The sequence below is a fragment of the Cherax quadricarinatus genome, chromosome 19 (genome assembly GCF_038502225.1).
Source record: "Cherax quadricarinatus isolate ZL_2023a chromosome 19, ASM3850222v1, whole genome shotgun sequence".
Classification (NCBI taxonomy): domain Eukaryota; kingdom Metazoa; phylum Arthropoda; class Malacostraca; order Decapoda; family Parastacidae; genus Cherax; species Cherax quadricarinatus.
The window spans coordinates 14,792,585-14,815,084 of NC_091310.1; the positions used below are offsets into that span (position 1 = coordinate 14,792,585).

Below are 22,500 nucleotides of genomic sequence, written 5' to 3' on the forward strand. Positions count from 1 at the left end.
TAAAAATATACACACTAAACATCACCGATATTCACAGCTGCTTTAGGCGGGTAGACAAGGGAATATGCCTGCATGGGGTCATACAAAACACTTTAACCAAGGAAAGCCAAGGAAAACATTTAACAATTATTTTTTTCCTATTGAAAGCGTGTTAATTGCTACTGTTATATATATTTTATAAATTAAACTTATCAACTGTGTAGTTATGCGATGCCGATGACTTTCCATGTCCAAAGCTGTGCTGTGAAATTATGAAATGTGTAAGCTGAAGTTATGTGTTAGTGACGGAAAAAGAGGCGACTTTACATTATCACCAAGGGTAGACGGTATTGCAGTGTAGTTGCTTGCGTCAGGTAGAATGAGACGGCAGTTGAGAGAGAGAGTGAGACAGGATGGGACGGGCCAGCTTGTCCCGTTTCCTTCTGCTCGGTTGCTAGTGATGGGAAAGAAGAAGATTCCTGTCTTGCTTCAGAGGACAGCAGTCGTGAGACAGAGAAGAAAGAGGGAGTCGTCGGTCACGAACATGTCTAACAAGATTTTATATTTATGTGGAGGTATGACAATTGTGCCGCAGACCTTGATGGATCGAAGACATGGATGAGAGGGGGCAAAACGAGAGAACATGAAGCTTGTGTGAGCGTCGTGTGTTGTCCTTCTCTCTTTTGTTGTCACTTTCTTGTCCCAACTCTGATAATAGGCATATGTGCTGGAACAGGTACCTTCCGGTCACTGACGCTGTGGTGGCAGGTTTGACCAGCAAAAAGATATTATGTTAGAATCACCGTCTCTTTACTTGTGTACTTACCAAACATTGCGTGTAAATAAATTTTCGCAAACTTTACGTCCTTATTTCAGCTTTTAATTCCTACCTCCTTATTTATGACATAGTGAGCACAAACTAATAGCCATATTTTAAGTCTGAATGCTGAATAGCTATTAATATATGCACTTTTTCTGGTACTGAATATCTTCTCAAAGAAACCTGCGGACATGAAGATCAGTTTTTTTTTTTTTTTTTTTTTTTGGCTCTGAGGTTGAAACACCTCAGAGCGAGTGTCTTGCATCAGGTGATAGTCTTCAAGCCACAAGTAAATGAGAGTGATTTTCCTCCCAGAAAAGAAAATATAAATGCTGAAGATTTACAGTGACCAGACTCAGGACGCATTGTTGAAAGAAATATTTTGTATTTTGTATACCTTTCGTAAAGCGAGGTTTTTTGTTTGTAACTAAAATTTTGAAATAGTTTTGAAAATATGAATATTGCTTTTGGGTTATGCAAATTGGATTCATATATAATTAAATTTGGGAAGAATTTAAGATACATTAAACAAGTTAAATTGTTAATGCTTTGGTTGATTATAAGCTGTGTTTCACTTATCCTAGACTACCTACCTACATCATCATATTATTTTCAAAACTATTTTATATAAGACTTGATTATTTTTTATTCTTCTCGACCATAAACTTACTAGATGCAACTTTCTCAGCTTTTTTGAAATGAATTTGATGGTTAAAGTCTCTCACATGAATAAACAGAGCATTAGAATCTTGCCCACTTCTAATGCTATATTTATGTTGTTTTAATGTTAGTTCAAGATTTACCAGTTTGACCGTAAAAAACTTGTAGACACAGCTGTCAGCATTTCTGGGAGAATTTTTATCAAAAGCTTTTTTACTGTATCATTTTTAAATACAACTTTGTTATTAAAATTTTTGAGTAGAAAAGGCATATCAACTAAGTTTTCATGGTAAGGGAGAACCAACATACCTATAGTTTACATTTTTATTGTAAAAAAGTTTTTCCAAAACTCTTAAAAGATTTATCAATTAACTTTCTTGCGTATTTTAGATCATGAAGCAGAGAAGCTACTCACTACAGAAGCCACCACTACACTTACTGCTCAAGGGTTTACTGTTACGTCATCTCCTGCCCTCAGGGCAAGGAAATCAGTATTCCTTAAAAAACTGGACAAAATTCTGACGTCTCAAACACCTGCTGAACTCAAGACATCCATCGAGACGCAAAATACTTGGGCTACTGTTGACAGCATTACAAAAATTCCGAATGCATCGTCCATGCTCAAGGTCACCTTTACCGACGTGAACATGGCTGCCACTGCTCTGAACGAAGGTCTTGCTGTCTACTACTACTACATCAGTCCTACCTACATTGAAGCAGAGAGATATCAGTATATCCAACATTGCTGGAACTGTTATTCATACCATCACACCACCAAAGCATGTCCAGTAAAAGACAAGAAGTTCTGCACTACATGTGGTAGTGAGGGACACACCTTCAGTTCCTGCACCGCTGCTACTCCAACACAACCATCGTGCTTAAACTGTAAGAGTAACGACCACCATACACTGGCAGCAAAATGTCCTACAAGAAAGGATATTGTGAAGAAAACACAAGATGCATCAAAGAAAAAACCTACTAGCAACACTCCAACGTATGCAGCAATTGCAAAAATACAAGCTACCACTACTAAATTACTTCAAGCATCTACTCAGCCCGCCTCCACCATCATCACTCCTCCAACATGTGACGTAACCAAGATCCACTACTGTTTATTATACGCTCACATGCAGAACATGGCTGTACCTGGATCATTTAACTCTACCATCAACGAGTTATTTGCATTGAATAATATGCCAGCATTCATATTCCCAGCATCTCCACCTTCGGAAGAAATACTCAAATTCACCAAGGACCTAATTAACACCTCTACGCTAGCAGCTCCAACACCACCAACAACTAGTGACGTCACTCCAACAACGTCCAATGAGAAGTCTCCATCGCCTTTACTCCTCAAAGAAACCGACCAATCAGAAGTCTTTCCACCAGAAACATTAGCTGTTTCATAAATTTTCCAGAGTTCTTCATCTATGAATTTTGGGCTTCAAGTACGTAAAACTCTCAAAAACATTGATGAGAATACAGACAGCTTAACTTTATTTTGATGTGAGGAATATTGGTGTACAGAGAAACATTTATTTGTTGGCTTTCTGTTAATTTTAAATTTAAAATCATGGTTCCCCTTAATAATTAAAACATCTAGAAAAGACAATGAGTTATTTTGTTCAAACTCAACAGAAGTTTATTAAGAATGAACCATCCAACATAGTGTTTACAAGGTCCCATGTACACTAAGCTTTCTTTCATACGTTTGGGAGACAAACCATTTGAAATTGGGCTAGCCCAATATCAGTACTTGGGAAGAACAGCTCAGAAGTGGAATGCAATCTTTATTCAAGTTAGTACTTGCAATCATCCACTGGGTTCGACAACAGCTCAGATCATTGTACCCAATAGTTCCATTATGGAAAGGTATGTAATTGAACCCTTTCTCATAAAACCTGACAGAAATGCCTTATTTAATTCAAGTCATGGAATGTACAAAGTCGACAGCTATTTAGTTGAGTCAGTAGTGCATAGTTTTAAGAAAAGATGCTATGCAAAATTCCCCAGAGTGCTCACTGTGGATTTGGTGATGTTAGACCATCATTCTTGTCTTGCACGTTTTGTCCGTCTGAGATCCCAATCATCTGTGTAGCCGAAAACAGAGAATACCGGGACGTTAACATCCCCATAGATAAGTGAAAGTACACCCATGTTAGCTTTCAATTTCTGTTTTCGTTTTGAGGGCAGACTATGATAGACAATTCCACACGTATCATCCATCGTAGATCGCATCCCACCCTCTTTATCTCCGTATACAGGGATTTCAGTAGGGTATAGCATCTTCCGTGAGATGGTGGAGGTGAGAAAAGGCCCTGTTAATTCTGAATCAATATTTCTGGTACCCCTTTTGATGGTATACTGTAATAGTAGTAGCGGTTTGACGATATACTGTAATAGAAAGCTGGTAGTAGTAAGTTTGTTTAGGTCCTGTATATGAGTACTGTTATGAAAGTTGGTGACTGCAATATACATAGTAGCATATGTGAATTCGCTTGTCGTACAGAATTAAATATTTATGTAGGGAAAATACTTCTTCTTGGAGTGAGATAAGACGAGGCGTCGTGAGGTTGAGCAAGCTCTGAGGCCGCCAGGATGTGTTTCCTAGGATAACATGCATAGTAACATGTGTATGCGAGTTTCCAAGAGCAGGTTAATAAAATGAGGGGAGTAGGCAAATGTGTAGAGATTTTTGTAGAGAACCTACTTCGCTGGCACTTTCTGGAAGATTCTCTGACGAATGGTATTATAGGATGACATGCAGCATATTTGATTCGTATAATAATGTAAAGTTTCATAAAGGGTGAGTGGGTGGGTGTTAATACCATACGTCTTTTAAAGCTAACTTTCGTTATTCCTTATTATTCTGTAACTAGCTTTCTGTAAACTTCTGAGGTTCCTCCCTCCCCTTCTCCCGAAAGGGGCAGTGAGGGGATGTGGTGGATTGCACCCACACTCCACTGTAATATGGTCCGATGTTTTACTCTTCTGCCTTGCCTCAGAATTTTTCCTCTGGAGTATACTTGGAGAGTGTTTCGGGGATCAACACCTCCGCGGCCCGATCTGTGACCAGGCCTCCTGATGGATCAGGTTCTGATCAACCAGACTGTTACTGCTAGTCGCATACAGACCGACATACGAACCACAGCCCGGCTGATCAGGTATTGACTTTAGGTGCCTGTCTAGTGCCTTCTTGAAGACAGCCAGGGGTATATTGGCAATCTCCCTTAAGTATGCTGGGAGACAGTCGAACAGTCTTGGGCCCCTGAAACTTACTGTGTTGTCTCTTAACATACTCGTGGTGCCCCTGCTTTTCAATGGGGAATTGTTGCCTCTCCTGCCCAGTCTTTTGAATTCGTAGGAAGTGATTTTTCCTGTGCAAATTGGGGACTAGTCCCTCTCGGATATTCCAAATGTATATTATCATGTATCTTTCTCGCCTACATTCCAGGGAATACAGTGTTTTTGAAAGTCAGATTTATATTAAGTTTTTTAGTGCCTCACGCAGGCAGACCAAATTGTCATAGTATGGCAAAACCAATACATTTTTCCTGTCAGGCGTTTCCTTAGGTTCAGTCCTGTAGAAAGTCTTCCTAGCCACAAAACTGAGATATCCCAGGGATTTCGTTGAGAAGGCCTTGCTGTCAGCGAGGAAGACTTTCTACAGGACTGAACCTAAGGAAACGCCTGACAGGAAAAATGTAATGGTCATGCCATACTATGACAATTTGGTCTGCCTGCATGAGACACTAAAAAACGCAATATAAATCTGACTTTCAAAAAAATTGGGACAGTGAAACAGACTGATTAAAAACACACCACCTAATAATTTGGGTGGTGTCTACAAGGTCCCATGCACCCTTTGCCCACTCTCATACATTGGTCAAACAGGTAAACTTTTGGAAACCAGCTTATCCCAACACCAGGCCAGGTGTCGAATGCGATCTTTAACCATGTCACCTCTTGCAGTCTGCCACTGGGATGGGCTGCCGCCCAGATAATTGTACCCAGCAGTTCCATCACGGAAAGATATATATCTGATTCCTCCCTGTTGAAAAGTGATAGAAATGCCATATATAACTCAAATTACTGACTGTAAGAACCGATAGTTATTTAGTGGAGTCTATTGTGCACAGCCTTAAACAACTATGTTATACAAAAGTGCAGGATTCCTCCTTATTCCAGGAGGTTTCGTGATGTTTCGGTTATGTTCGACCAGAGTCTGCAAACTGAACATCATGGTATGCCCGTCATGAACGTTGATATAATATATAACATCTTGTTAAGTCCGTCGCGTAGGTCGATATTTAATATGTTAGGTCTGCTGTGAACGTCGGTATAACACTCTCTGCTACTACTGCATAGAGGTATCTTAATGCTACAGGTACTCTAGTTCGGCAATACAGACGGCAGCCTGAGCGATATAACATCTGTAGTAAGGAAGTAGGCATGGGGGTTCTCTTAGGTATGAGTGCACATGTACTAATGAGAGTATAGGTAGTGAAGGGATAGTTTAAAAAAAAACAGATTTGGAATATGGATCAGAAGTTTGTGGTTATAGGAGGATGGGTGTAGGAGGAAAGAGGAGTGACTTGTGGAATGATGAGGTAAAGGGTGTGATAAAAGAGAAAAAGGTCGTTATTAGGTTTTTAAAAAACAAAAGTGATACAAGATAGGTGGACCATATGGAGTGTAAAAGAGAGTGGTGAGGGAGTGCAAAACGAGAGCAAATGATAGAGTGGGTGAGACACTGTCATTTTACTGAGAATAAGAAAAAGTTTTGGTTTGAGATAAAAAGGTTAAGAAAACCAAAGGAACGAAATGGATTTCACAGTAAAAACAGAGTAGAGGAGGTAGTAGATGAAGAGTTGAAGGAATTGGGAAAATGGCAAAAATATTTTGAGGAACTGTTAAATGTTGATGAAGAGAGGGAGGCAGAAATTTCTTGCACTGGCCAGGGAGGTATAACATCATTTAGGAGTGACGAAGAGCCGGATGAGAGTGTGGGGAAGGTGCGTGAGGCAATAGATAGAATGAAAGGGGGTAAAGCAGCTAGAACAGATAGGATCATGACAGCACTGCTACAAGCAAGGGGGGGATATAGTTTTGGTGTTTTTATTAATAAGTGTATGAAAGAAGGGAAGGTACCTAGGGATTGGCAGAAAGCATGTATATAAGGGAAAGGGGAACACAGGAGATTGCAAAAATTATAGGGGAATAAGTTTACTGAGTATCCCAGGAAAAGTGTATGGTAGGGTTATTACTGAAAGAATCAGAGCTAAGACAGAACATTAAAGCATATAAGTGAACAATATTTAGATAAAGGTAGGAAAGTTTTCATTGCATTTATGGATTTAGAAAAGGCATGTGATAGGGTGGATAAGGGAGCATTGTGGCAGATGTTGCAGGCGTAAGGAATAGGATATAAGTTACTGAATGCTATTAAGGCTTTTTATGGGGATAGTGAGGTTCAGGTTAGGGTGTGTAAAAAAGAGGGAGATTACTTTCCAGTAAAAGTAGGCATTAGACAGGGAAGTGTATTGTCACCATGGTTGTTTATCTTATTTATAGATGGAGTTGTAAAAGAAGTAAATGCTAGAGTGTTGGGAAAAGGGGTGGGATTAAATTATGGGGAAACATATACAAAAAGGGAGTTGACAGTTACTTTTTGCTGCTGATACTGTGCTTTTGGAAGATTTTAAAGAGAAGTTGCAAAGGTTAGTGGAAGAGTTTGGGAGGGTGTGTAAAGGAAGAAAGTTGAAATTGAACATAGAGAAGAGTAAGGTGATGAAGGTATCAAACAAATTAGGTAAAGAAAAACTGGATATCACGTTGAAGGGAGCGTGTATGGAAGAAGTGAATGTGTTCAGATATTTGGGAGTAGATTTTTCAGCAGATGGTTTTATGAAGGACAAGGTTAACCATAGAACTGATGAAGGAAAAAAAGGTGAGTGATGCATTGAGGTATGTGTGGAGACAAAAAAAGTTATTCATGGATGTAAAGAAAGGAATGTACGAAAGTATAGTGGTACCAACACTCTTATATTGGTTTGAAGCATGGAATGTGAATGCTGCAGTGAGAAGGTGGCTGGAGGCAGTGGAGATATCGTGTAAATATTATGCAGAGAATTCATAGTGTGAAAATTAGGAGGTATGGAATTAAAAAAAAATGTTATTCAGAGGGCTAAAGGGGTTAAAGTGAGGTGGTTAGGTCATTTAGAGAGGATGAAGCAAAATAGGATGACTTGGAGGCTGTATAAATCTGTAGTGGAGGGGAGGAAGGGTAGGGGTCGTCCTAAAAAAAAGATGGAGAGAGGGGGTAAAAGAGGTTTTGTGTGCAAAGAGCCTGGACATGCAACAGACATGTGTGTGTTAGATAGGAGTCAATGGAGACGAATGGTATTTGGGACCTGACGAGCTGTTGGAGTGAGAGCAGGGTGATATTTTGTGAAGGGATTCAGGGAAACCATTAGCAGAACTTGAGCCCTGGAGCCGGACTTGAGCCCTGGAGCCGGACTTGAGTCCTGGGCACTTCTGCAAAGACAGTGATTATGTGTGAATGATGGTGAAAGTGTTCACTGATGGTAAAAATGTTTCTTTTTTTTGGGTCACCTTGCCTCGGTGGGAGATGGCCGATGTGTTGGAAAAAAATATATATACATGTACATACAAAATGTAATATCAAGAGATCTTTCTCGGATCGCGCAGCGACTAATGTGTATCTAGGTATTACTTCTTTGGTAAGCGCTATGCTCGTAGGGGACATAAATTATATCTGAGTAAGAGAAGGAATGCATTCAGATACGGTGCATGGAAATAGAGGTTTGGTCCACTTCTTAGGATCAACAGTCGTTCACTGGCATCCAAGTACCTTCGTTGAAGGATGTAACCAACAAAGTTTCTACTTTACGGAAACTTGCTCATTCGTTGCTGTTACAGAATTAGTCTCGGCGAATTTTGCAGCAATTCTGACAATTCCAGTGATGACTGCAAATGCACAGCGTTCTTGCTCAAAACGGAATATTTTTAGATACTAATTAAACTCCATGAGCCGACAACTCTTGTGCGGCTTGCAGCCACTCCTCTTACTAAAAGACACTGTTTCACAGTTGATAAAATAGTTAAACAGGTGATTCTTTAATGAGTTTTAAAAACAGTTGACATCTGACTTGGATTTTTCAAGCGAACGGTGAGTCTCAATTTTCTGTTCAGGCGTTAAAAAAAATATTTTATCGTCGTTATTATACACTTAGTGGTCTTGGGCCATTTTATAACTGGGTAATTTTTATTGAAAGAATATAACATAACCAAACCTTATCTAAATTAAACTGCAAAAATTCCAGAAATCTTCTGCAAACTGTTTGTGGGATATTGACATTAAAGTTGAGAGGATGGGTTATGGAGTTACAGTACTCGGTTAATATTTCATGACATCACTAACAACTCAGCAAAAGTGAAAACAACGAAAAATTGTTTTAAACGGCAATTTATATAAATTTTGCTTCGTTTTATTACTTAATAATATTTTGTTTGCATTTATCATGCTTCATAATTCAGTTTTTTTTCTTTTTAACGAAAATATGAAAGTTAAATAAAAATAGGACTTCAAATAAATTTAAAAAAAATGTGAGTAGGCTGTATTTCTTACCATTTTAGTGGGTGAGCCCATAAGTAAAGTTTTGCCCCGGGCCTTCCGTATTTGTCAGCCGGGAGATGCATTAGAGCTCATGGGCCCTGACGCATCTCGCTCCTGGGCATTCTTGGCCCTAGCTTGGCCCCAGGGCCGTCCCGTCTCTATCCCTGTGTTCTGCCCCTAATTCCACCACTGGGCAGGGCAACACCATGATATAAGCACCTGTAATAGCAGTTAGAAGACAGTGTCGCCCAACCTAGAGCAGAGCTGTTTTTATTATATTTATTTTTGTAACAAAAACAAGCTGTGCCTTCACAGTACTGTCTTCAGGTAATAACGAATTTGCTTTCGGCAGAAGCGGAGGCGCACGTGGCGGGGCCTCGAGAGATCCACATGGTGAGTGGCAGCAATATCAACCTGACGTGCTCGGTGACGGGTAGTCCGGAGCCTCCGCAGTACATCTATTGGTACCGAGGCACCACCCTCATCAACTACAGCTCACGGGGCGGCATCAGCGTCGTGACAGACAAACACTCTCGCACCTCCAGACTGGTCGTCACCAGGGCCACCACTGCTGACTCAGGCAACTACACGTGTGCCCCAGCTAACGCAGAGCCAGCATCCGTCAGCGTCTACATCCTGAACGGTACGGACCAGTTAGGTATAGAGAAAGGGCAAGGTTAACACTTAGGTATAGGGAAAGGACAAGTTTAACACCCATAGTTAGGGGGCAAACGCAGGCGTTTTCATTCATCAAGGAGGGGTGAATGGATACTGGTCATCCCATGAACTAGAGCTACCTTTCTCTTCCTCGGATCAAAGTTGGTGTGACCTGGGATGGTAGTTGAAACTGTGACCTGGGTAATAATGGGACTTGGTGTGACGTGTGGTATTGGAAGTTGGTGAGACCTGGGTAGTGTTAGTGTGATCTCCCGAATTTGGTGTGACCTGTGTTGTACTGGAAGTTGGTGTGACCTGTGTTGTACTGGAAGTTCACATGACCTAGGAAGTAGAGGAATTTGGTGTGACTCGGGGTGGTAGTGGAAGGTGTTGTGATCTGGGTGGTAGTGGAAGGTGTTGGGATCTGGGTGGCATTGGAAGTTGGTGACTTGGTAGTGGAAGGTGTTGTGACCTGGGTATTAGCGAAAGTTTGTGTGACCTGTGTGGAAGTGAAAGCTGGTGTGACCTGGGTGATAGTGGAAGTTGAAGTGACCTGGGAGGTAGTGGGAGTGGGTGTGACCTGGGTGGTAATTGAAGCTAGTGTTATCTCAGGAGGTAGTGAAAGTTTAGGTCTGGGTCTGGGTCACACTAGCTTCAGAGGTCACCCCAGATCACACCGCCTTCCACTACTACCTGGGGCAGTAGTAGAAGGTGGTGTCCTGGGGTAGTGGAAGATAATGTGACCTGGAGTAGTTGAAGTTGGTGTTACCTGGGTGAAAGTGGAAGTTTGTGTGACCTGGGGTGATAGAAGCACTGGTCGCCGTTGCCCAGCGGTGAGAGTAGCCAGTCTCATTGCTGAGGTCCAGGTAACAAACCCTGGAGATTAACATTACATGGGGTGATAGAAGTTGGTGTGATCTGGGGTGACCTTGGAAGTTTGTGTAACCTGGGTGGTAGTGGGAGATGATGTGCCCTGGGCTGGTAGTGGCAGTTAGTGTGACCTGGGGTGGGAGTGGAGGTTGGTGTGACCTGGGGTGCTAGTGGGATTTGGCGTGACCTAGGAGGAGAGTGGTAGTGTGACGCGAGGTGGTAGTGGAAATTGGTATGGTCTGGGATTTTAGTGGAAATTGGTGTGACCTGGTAGTGGAATTTAATGACCTTAGTGGCAGTGGAAAGTGATGTGACCTGAGTGGTAGATGTTTGAGTGACCTAAGGCAGTAGTGGCAGTTGGTGTGAGTTGGAGTGGGAGAGAAAGTTGGTGTGACCTGGGATGGGAGCGGTAGTGTAACCTTGGTGGTAGTGAAAGTTAGTGTGACCTGGGGTGGTACAGAAAGTATGTGTGATCTGGGGTAATAAGAAGAACATAAGAATGTAGGAACACTGCAGAAGGCCTACTGGCCCATACGAGGCAGATCCTTATCAAAACGACATCTACCTAAAGCAACTCAAGAAATAACTCCCGTACCCCTTGACACCAATCAAACCCAGCCCCTCCCACTCATATATTTGTCCAGTCTCTTCTTAAAGCCACCCAAGGTCCCAGCCTCTATCACCCCACTGGGAAGACTGTTCCACGCATCCACAACTCTGTTAGAAAACCAGTACTTACCTATGTCCTTTCTAAATCTAAATTTATCCAACTTAAATCCATTATTCCTGGTTCTTACCTTGTTCGACACCCTCAGTACTTTATTAATGTCTCCCTTGTTTATGCCCGTCATCCACTTATACACCTCAATGATATCTTCCCTCATTCTACGCCTCTCCAGAGAGTGGAGATTTAAGGCTTTAAGTCTATCTTCATACGGGAGGTTCCTTACACAGTAAATCATTTTAGTCATTCTTCTCTGTATGTTCTCTAATGAGTCTATGTCCATCCTGTAGTAAGGGGACCAAAACTGAGCAGCATAATCTAAATGAGGCCTCACTAGTGATGTATAGAGCTGTAAAATAACTTTTGGACTTCTGTTACTTATACTTCTTGAGATAAATCCAAGTAATCTGTTGGCCTTGTTGCGCACACTAAGGCACTGCTGTCTCGGCTTCAGATTTCTGCTCACCATGACTCCCAAGTCTTTTTCACATTCTGTATGACCAAGCTCTACTTCACCTAGATTATAGCTTCGAGGGTTATTTTCATTACCAAGGGCAAGTACCTTACACTTATCCACATTAAACTTCATCTGCCATTTTTCAGACCAAGACATTAATTTGTTCAAATCGTCCTGGAGTTCATTGATATCCCCCTCAGAGTGAATTATACGGCCTATCTTTGTATCATCAGCAAACTTACTCATGTCACTAGTAATCCCTTCATCAAGGTCATTAATGTAAATTATGAACAGGAGAGGGCCCAAAACTGATCCCTGTGGAACGCCACTAGTGACTTATCCCCATTCAGATTTCACTCCATTAATGGTAACTCTCTGCTTTCTATTGGTAAGCCATGCCTCAATCCATGCTAGAACTTTACCTCCTATACCATGAGCTGCCACTTTTCTTAAGAGTCTCTTGTGAGGTACTCTGTCGAAGGCCTTACTAAAATCTAAATAAACAATATCATATTCCTTATCACTGTCAACTGCCTCAAATGTTCTATTGAAGAACGTCAGTAAGTTTGTCAGGCAGGAACGACCTCTCGTGAATCCATGCTGAGATTCATTTATCAATTTATGCTCTTCAAGGTGACTTCTGATAATGTCAGATATAATTGATTCTAATAACTTGCCCACTATAGATGTCAGGCTTATTGGACGGTAATTTGAAGGAGTGGACTTATCCCCTGATTTGAATATAGGAACCACATTAGCCATCTTCCACAACTCTGGCACAACACTGGTAAGGATGGACGCATTGAATACACTCGTTAATGGCTGACTAAGCTCCATCTTGCATTCCTTAAGTACCCTTGAAAACAACTCATCGGGTCCCGGGGACTTATTTTGTTTCAGTTTGTCTATCTGTTTAATAACCATGTCCCTCGTGACAGTAATATTAGTTAACTTAAATTCATCAGGAACTAAATAATTGTTAATTACTGGAATCTCATTTACATCTTCCTGTGTAAAAACTGACAAAAAATAGTCATTAAATAAGGAACACATTTCCAGTTCATTATCCGTCAGCTGTCCATTCCCAGATTTCAGAGGTCCTACTTTTTCCTTCACCTTCGTCCTATACACTTGAAAGAACCCCTTTGGATTAGTCTTTGATTCATTAGCAACTCTAATTTCATAGTCACGTTTAGCCTTTCTAATCGCCCTTTTTACTTCTCTTTTAAGCTGAACATATTGGTCAGTAAGGTTAACCTCTCCTCTTCTGATGCGCCTATAAATTCCCCTTTTCTCCCCTAATAGATGCTTTAGCCTCCTGTTAACCCATTTGGGATCGTTATTATTAGACCTAAATTCTCTCTGGGGAATGTATATACTCTGGGCACTGTGTACATTATTAAGAAAACAATCATAAAAGCAGATCCCTTCATATTCATAAGTATGATTGTTGTCAATAAAATCATTAGCTAGATAACCCCAATCAAGATTAGACAGATGTTCCCTAAGTCCATTATAATCGGCAGAACGAAAATCGGGGATTTTTACTGTATTATCATTATTCTTGCATTCCCAATTAATGCTAAAAGTGATGGATTTGTGATCACTTGCGCCAAGCTCTTCAGTGATCTCCAGATTATTCACGAGTGTTTCCTTATTTGACAAGACTAGGTCTAGCAAATTATTACCCCTGGTAGGCTCAGTTACACTCTGTTTCAGAAAACAGTCCTGAACTGTTTCCATAAAGTCACTGGACTCTAGATTACCTGTCAAAGAATTCCAGTCAATTTGACTAAAGTTAAAGTCCCCTACTATGGCTATGTTACTGTGTCCAGAAGCCCTAACAATTTCGTCCCAAAGAAGTCTCCCTCTATCGTGATCCAAGCCTGGAGGTCTGTATATCACACCCAGAATTAGTTTTTCTTGACCCTCCTCGAACTCTACCCAAACAGACTCTGTTACTGCTCCATCTATTTTTATACCTGTTTTAATGCAACAATTAATATTTTCTCGAACATACAATGCAACTCCTCCCCCCTTCCCATTACATCTATCCACATTGAACAACTTAAATCCCTGAATATTACACTCAGCAGTCATATCCCGACTCTTTAAATCATACCACGTTTCAGTTAATGCAATGATATCAAAGTTCCCAGCACATGCTACCAAACGTAGTTCATTAATTTTATTTCTTGCACTTCGACTGTTAGCATAAAATACCATCATATGTTTTTTCTTCTGCACATTTTTCCTATTCATTTTTTTTTTACACAATTTCTGAAATTATCATTACCCAGAGTTATTCCATGACAGTTACTATTAAGATTCTTAATATCAGAGCATAAGTCAATATATCCATACTCATTATTAATCATTTCTAAACCCATACCTCTAACTAATCCTAGTTTAAAGTCCTAACAACCCCCTCAACTGAGTTAGCAAGAAAACCCACACCTGCCCTGGATAAGTGAACCCCATCCATGGCATACATGTCATTTAGGCCATAGAAGTTGTCCCAGTTGTCAATGAATGGTACTGCATTATCCTTACAGTGTTTATCCAGCCAACAATTAATACCAGTTGCTCTGGACAACCATTCATTACCAACACCTCTTCTTGGCAAAATGCCACATATAACAGGGCGCCCCCCCCCCTTCTTCCTAATCATGTCTATAGCTGTCCTGAACTTTCTAACCTGGGGTGGTAGTTGAAGATGGTGTGACCTGCGATGAACGTTGTGACCTGGAGTGGGAGTGGACGTATGTGTGACCTGAGAACGTAGTGGACGTACGTGTGACCTGAGATCGTAGTGTACCTTCGAATGCCCAGTGCTGGTAGTGGAAGTAGGTGTAACCTCGGGTGGTGGTGGTGTTAGTTGTTGGAAGCCTGTGTGACATAGGTGTTGGTGGAATGCTGTGTTACGTTGAGTGCTGGTAGTGGTGGTGGGAAGGCTGTGTGACGTGATGAATTGTTTTGAAAACCGACAAGTTGAAGAATTGAGACACTTATGCAACACATGGGAATCTTTATTGAAGAAACGTTTCGCCACACAGCGGCTTCATCAGTCCAATACAAAGTAGAAATGGGTAAGGAGAGGAGAAGTTTGAGATAATCAGTCCCTCAACCTGGAATCGATGTGTTCAGTCCATCACTCTTGTAGGAAGTGCAGCATAGGGCCAGAGAGGTGGCTTATAAACTGCAGTCAGACGAGTCGAAGCAGGAGGAGGCGGGATCACAGTGGGACCTGCCACTTGTGTAAGTAGGTCGTCGTCCAAAGGTTGGGCAAGCGTTGAAGTACTTCACTTTGTACCGAGATTCCATGACGTTGCAGTGTCTGACAGATGTGATGAATGGTTTTGAAAACCGACAAGTTGAAGAACTGAGACACTTATGCAACACATGGGAATCTTTAGTGAAGAAACGTTTCGCCACACAGTGGCTTCATCAGTCCAATACAAAGTAGAAATGGGTAAGGAGAGGAGAAGTTTGAGGTAATCAGTCCCTCAACCTGGAATCGATGTGTTCAGTCCATCACTCTTGTAGAAGAGTGATGGACTGAACAAGTGAATGGATTTAAATTAGACAAGTTTAGATTTAGAAAGGACATAGGAAAGTATTGGTTTGGAAATAGGGTAGTTGATGAGTGGAACAGTCTACCTAGTTGGGTTACTGAGGCTAGGACTTTAGGTAGCTTCAAATTTAGGTTGGATAAATATATGAGTAGGAGGGGTTGGATTTGAGTGGAGCTTGCAAATGAGTGGATAGAGTTATCAGACCTTATTTCTTGGGTAGCATTGAAAATTGGGTTGGGCAAATGTTTTGTTAGTGGGATGGATTGTAAAGGACCTGCCTAGAATGGGCCAAGAGGCCTGCTGCAGTGATCCTCCTTTCTTATGTTCTTATGTTCTTACTTCTTCGCAGATATGCTGTATTCTATTCAAGATTGATGGACTGATTACCTCATTCTCCTCCTGTTCTTCACGTTTCTCCTTTGTATGGACTGATGAAGCCACTGTGTGGCGAAACGTTTCCTTAATAAAGATACCCAAGAGTTGCACATGTGTCTAATTTCTCAACGAAAATAAAATAACTGAAAAAACTACTTAAAGCTAACCCATCGAGAATACCTAAATAAACCTGATAATTGCCGTTTATTAGAGGCACTTCAAGAATTTCCTTTGATGAGACTATTTTGTGGTTCACTTTCCTCATGTACTGTATTAAAAACCAGTACATGCTAAACAGCACTCCCTAATTTATACACATTTTTATTAATTTGACTCCATTATGGGCATCTTCTTTTGGCCATACATGTTAACCACCATGCTTGTATCTCCTTTATTACTGTTTATATTTTATTTGGATGTTTCAGTTATTCACTCTTCAGCCGTTTCTCAGTTATTCACACCTCAGCCGCTTCTCAGTTATTCACTCTCAGCGGCTTCTTATGGAATGCCATAGCACATAATTTGTTGTATAATAAATGTTTATCCATTATCTCGTTTGGTTCAGAATGTGCACGGTATACTCAAGACGGATCGCTACTACTATTTTTTTTATTATAGAAATTGTATTACTGACATTTTCAGACAGAAAAACCTTATCTCATATGCAATCACACTAGATTTACTTGAATTTTCATTACCGAGTTATCACTTAGTGCCATTTCTTTAGGCTTAATATTGCACGTTTCAAGAGTCAACCGAATGCGTCACTTGTGACTGATTCTAGCCCATATTTTGCGGCATGTGTATATATTGCTGCCAAACTTCGCTGTATTCATGACTCTCCCGAATGGGTTAATTGGATGGACGGACATAAATGGGATAGTATTATTTATATCGTAAGTGGGGTAATTTAAAACATGAAAGATGTCTAAATAATAAATATGCTACCATTAGCAGTTCGTTAATAAAATGAGATTTTATATGGAGAAATGAAATGAAACAGAACTAATTAGGTTCACATTAATTTCTCACAATGTACAGCGGAAGGTGCCTTTTTAACCTTTTTAATTTCAAGGGCGGCTACAATTAAAGCTCCATCAAGGTCGAAATTATTATAAAAAAAAAAGAGTACGCTTTTTTCAGGAGGTAATAAGATAAAGAAAATATTTTTCCAGTCAGTGCTTGCGGAAATATGAAGGTGTGAAGTTGAAGGTCGCCGACCCACTGATGGCTACATCAGTGATTGCCGGCTGGCTACGGATGATGTTATTCATAATTCTTTTGCACTTTTTTCTGGAGTTCTTTTTTTTTACATTTTCCAGTAACTGTTGTGTCCCATGATGCTCATGTCATCACAATGTGCATATGGCCATCCATTGTGTACAATACACACACACGCAGACAATACCTACACTGTGTCATCAACGCATTGTTTGCAACATGTGTACACAACTGCGTAAACACACACACACAATACCCAATACTTTGCATTACTACTGTTGTAATATACGTACACAGCCGCAGTCAGTAGTAGTCGATGAAGCACTGCTCCATACACAGTGGTGTTTTACACTATCTACATACAAAGCTGGGCGTCTTGTGTGTACGTAGACATGGTCTGTAGCAGGAAGCATCATTAGGAAGTGATTACCGAACTTCAAAGGAGAGGGTATTGGGAGATGAGTATTGTGGCGCATTTTTTGCGCAGTGTCGTGACCTGGAATTTTTATATTATTTATCTCATGACAAAACGATGTGGGAATATGGCTCTGTGTTGGTCATAACATGGCATATATTATATGCAATCACCATCACAATGTCCAAAACACAGAAATAAAAGTTCAATATACTTATTTTAAGTCTTACGGACAAAATGATCCCAAACGGTTTACTCTTATGTTCATTCATTAACAGGTGATTATTAAGACTTATCTTGTGCATATTGTATACATGACTTGCAAGAGTATGGGAACTGATGATTATATATATATATATATATATATATATATATATATATATATATATATATATATATATATATATATATATATATATATATATATATATATATATTTATTTATTTATCCACTCGTTCTGCTCGCGAGGCTAGTACACCAAACGGGGAGTAGAATGGAATTAGCTCAAAGGCACAAACACCAACTTATGTCCTCGGATGACGGTGAAACACCTAGCTCTGATGTGTGTCATTCTTGTAGGATTTCGTGGTCCCGTGGGTTAGAGCATCATATGCGACTTTCGCTCACCATGGGGTGAGCCAAAACTACATGGGTTCGATTCCTCGGATAGTCGCAGTGTTATAATATATATATATATATATATATATATATATATACATACATATATATATACATACATATATATATACATACATATATATACATATTTTTTTTTTTTTTTCTTTTTTTTTTTTTTTTTTATCACACTGGCCGATTCCCACCAAGGCAGGGTGGCCCGAAAAAGAAAAACTTTCACCATCACTCACTCCATCACTGTCTTGCCAGAAGGGTGCTTTACACTTCAGTCTTTAAACTGCAACATTATATATATATATATATATATATCTATATATATATATATATATATATATATATATATATATATATATATATATATATATATATATTAGATATATAGGGAGGTACCACCTCTATAGCTGGAGTGGGGACCCTCATCCTCAGAGAAGACAATAAACGTACCTATGGGAAAACTCAAGTTTTTCCCCGGTCCATATATATAAATATATATATATATATATATATATATATATATATATATATATATATATATATATATATATATATATATATATATATATATATATATATTTGCCAAATAAATAAAAGTGGTGAGTTAGGACTAACTAATTTAAAATGAAATCCTTTCTAAAATTTGATCTTATACGCTTAGATATATTTTTGTCATTTCTGTTATGTAAAAATTAGCAATTTTGTACCAGACGAACCTTACAAAATTTACCTAACCTTATTATAACAAGCACAATTTAATTTACCCTAATGCAACTAAATATATTTTAAATACTTTTTCAAAAACTTAATAATCAAGAACAATGAATATTTTTTTTCGTTAGGTTCAGAATGATTTTTGCCAAATTATTACATTCACAAATTTTCGCTTACCTTATTCAGCAAGACGAGCGTTGCTATTTAAGCCAAAATTGCAATTTTACCTATTCAGCACGATTATATATATCTATATATATATATATAAACACGCTAAGATAACAGGGATATCTTGCTACTCCTACTTACACTTTGGTCACACTTCACAGACACGCACATGCATATATATATATACATACATCTAGGTTTTTCTCCTTTTTCTAAATAGCTCTTGTTCTTTTTTATTTCTTCTATTGTCCATGGGGAAGTGGAAAAGAATCTTTCCTCCGTAAGCCATGCGTGTCGTATGAGGCGACTAAAATGCCGGGAGCAATGGGCTAGTAACCCCTTCTCCTGTATACAATTACTAAAAAAGAGAAGAAGAAAAACTTTATAAAACTGGGTTGCTTAAATGTGCGTGGATGTAGTGCGGATGACAAGAAACAGATGATTGCTGATGTTATGAATGAAAAGAAGTTGGATGTCCTGGCCCTAAGCGAAACAAAGCTGAAGGGGGTAGGAGAGTTTCAGTGGGGGGAAATAAATGGAATTAAATCTGGAGTATCTGAGAGAGTTAGAGCAAAGGAAGGGGTAGCAGTAATGTTAAATGATCAGTTATGGAAGGAGAAAAGAGAATATGAATGTGTAAATTCAAGAATTATGTGGATTAAAGTAAAGGTTGGATGCGAGAAGTGGGTCATAATAAGTGTGTATGCACCTGGAGAAGAGAGGAATGCAGAGGAGAGAGAGAGATTTTGGGAGATGTTAAGTGAATGTATAGGAGCCTTTGAACCAAGTGAGAGAGTAATTGTGGTAGGGGACTTGAATGCTAAAGTAGGAGAAACTTTTAGAGAGGGTGTGGTAGGTAAGTTTGGGGTGCCAGGTGTAAATGATAATGGGAGCCCTTTGATTGAACTTTGTATAGAAAGGGGTTTAGTTATAGGTAATACATATTTTAAGAAAAAGAGGATAAATAAGTATACACGATATGATGTAGGGCGAAATGACAGTAGTTTGTTGGATTATGTATTGGTAGATAAAAGACTGTTGAGTAGACTTCAGGATGTACATGTTTATAGAGGGGCCACAGATATATCAGATCACTTTCTAGTTGTAGCTACACTGAGAGTAAAAGGTAGATGGGATACAAGGAGAATAGAAGCATCAGGGAAGAGAGAGGTGAAGGTTTATAAACTAAAAGAGGAGGCAGTTAGGGTAAGATATAAACAGCTATTGGAGGATAGATGGGCTAATGAGAGCATAGGCAATGGGGTCGAAGAGGTATGGGGTAGGTTTAAAAATGTAGTGTTAGAGTGTTCAGCAGAAGTTTGTGGTTACAGGAAAGTGGGTGCAGGAGGGAAGAGGAGCGATTGGTGGAATGATGATGTAAAGAGAGTAGTAAGGGAGAAAAAGTTAGCATATGAGAAGTTTTTACAAAGTAGAAGTGATGCAAGGAGGGAAGAGTATATGGAGAAAAAGAGAGAAGTTAAGAGAGTGGTGAAGCAATGTAAAAAGAGAGCAAATGAGAGAGTGGGTGAGATGTTATCAACAAATTTTGTTGAAAATAAGAAAAAGTTTTGGAGTGAGATTAACAAGTTAAGAAAGCCTAGAGAACAAATGGATTTGTCAGTTAAAAATAGGAGAGGAGAGTTATTAAATGGAGAGTTAGAGGTATTGGGAAGATGGAAGGAATATTTTGAGGAATTGTTAAATGTTGATGAAGATAGGGAAGCTGTGATTTCGTGTATAGGGCAAGGAGGAATAACATCTTGTAGGAGTGAGGAAGAGCCAGTTGTGAGTGTGGGGGAAGTTCGTGAGGCAGTAGGTAAAATGAAAGGGGGTAAGGCAGCCGGGATTGATGGGATAAAGATAGAAATGTTAAAAGCAGGTGGGGATATAGTTTTGGAGTGGTTGGTGCAATTATTTAATAAATGTATGGAAGAGGGTAAGGTACCTAGGGATTGGCAGAGAGCATGCATAGTTCCTTTGTATAAAGGCAAAGGGGATAAAAGAGAGTGCAAAAATTATAGGGGGATAAGTCTGTTGAGTGTACCTGGTAAAGTGTATGGTAGAGTTATAATTGAAAGAATTAAGAGTAAGACGGAGAATAGGATAGCAGATGAACAAGGAGGCTTTAGGAAAGGTAGGGGGTGTGTGGACCAGGTGTTTACAGTGAAACATATAAGTGAACAGTATTTAGATAAGGCTAAAGAGGTCTTTGTGGCATTTATGGATTTGGAAAAGGCGTATGACAGGGTGGATAGGGGGGCAATGTGGCAGATGTTGCAAGTGTATGGTGTAGGAGGTAGGTTACTGAAAGCAGTGAAGAGTTTTTACGAGGATAGTGAGGCTCAAGTTAGAGTATGTAGGAAAGAGGGAAATTTTTTCCCAGTAAAAGTAGGCCTTAGACAAGGATGTGTGATGTCACCGTGGTTGTTTAATATATTTATAGATGGGGTTGTAAGAGAAGTAAATGCGAGGGTCTTGGCAAGAGGCGTGGAGTTAAAAGATAAAGAATCACACACAAAGTGGGAGTTGTCACAGCTGCTCTTTGCTGATGACACTGTGCTCTTGGGAGATTCTGAAGAGAAGTTGCAGAGATTGGTGGATGAATTTGGTAGGGTGTGCAAAAGAAGAAAATTAAAGGTGAATACAGGAAAGAGTAAGGTTATGAGGATAACAAAAAGATTAGGTGATGAAAGATTGAATATCAGATTGGAGGGAGAGAGTATGGAGGAGGTGAACGTATTCAGATATTTGGGAGTGGACGTGTCAGCGGATGGGTCTATGAAAGATGAGGTGAATCATAGAATTGATGAGGGAAAAAGAGTGAGTGGTGCACTTAGGAGTCTGTGGAGACAAAGAACTTTGTCCTTGGAGGCAAAGAGGGGAATGTATGAGAGTATAGTTTTACCAACGCTCTTATATGGGTGTGAAGCGTGGGTGATGAATGTTGCAGCGAGGAGAAGGCTGGAGGCAGTGGAGATGTCATGTCTGAGGGCAATGTGTGGTGTGAATATAATGCAGAGAATTCGTAGTTTGGAAGTTAGGAGGAGGTGCGGGATTACCAAAACTGTTGTCCAGAGGGCTGAGGAAGGGTTGTTGAGGTGGTTCGGACATGTAGAGAGAATGGAGCGAAACAGAATGACTTCAAGAGTGTATCAGTCTGTAGTGGAAGGAAGGCGGGGTAGGGGTCGGCCTAGGAAGGGTTGGAGGGAGGGGGTAAAGGAGGTTTTGTGTGCGAGGGGCTTGGACTTCCAGCAGGCATGCGTGAGCGTGTTTGATAGGAGTGAATGGAGACAAATGGTTTTTAATACTTGACGTGCTGTTGGAGTGTGAGCAAAGTAACATTTATGAAGGGATTCAGGGAAACCGGCAGGCCGGACTTGAGTCCTGGAGATGGGAAGTACAGTGCCTGCACTCTGAAGGAGGGGTGTTAATGTTGCAGTTTAAAAACTGTAGTGTAAAGCACCCTTCTGGCAAGACAGTGATGGAGTGAATGATGGTGAAAGTTTTTCTTTTTCGAGCCACCCTGCCTTGGTGGGAATCGGCCGGTGTGATAATAAAATAAATAAAAATATATATATATATATATATATATATA

At 39.9% G+C, this 22,500-nt stretch overlaps 1 protein-coding gene across 1 annotated transcript in view; it reads left to right on the forward strand.

The window, feature by feature from the left end:
* Window positions 1–22,500, forward strand: part of LOC128688246 (protein amalgam-like) — a 696,845-nt gene that overhangs the window by 646,901 nt on the left and 27,444 nt on the right. The window contains exon 4 of the mRNA XM_070086552.1: window positions 9,451–9,741. Within this exon, the coding sequence (XP_069942653.1) occupies window positions 9,451–9,741 (291 nt within the window). The remainder of the gene's footprint in view (window positions 1–9,450; window positions 9,742–22,500) is intronic.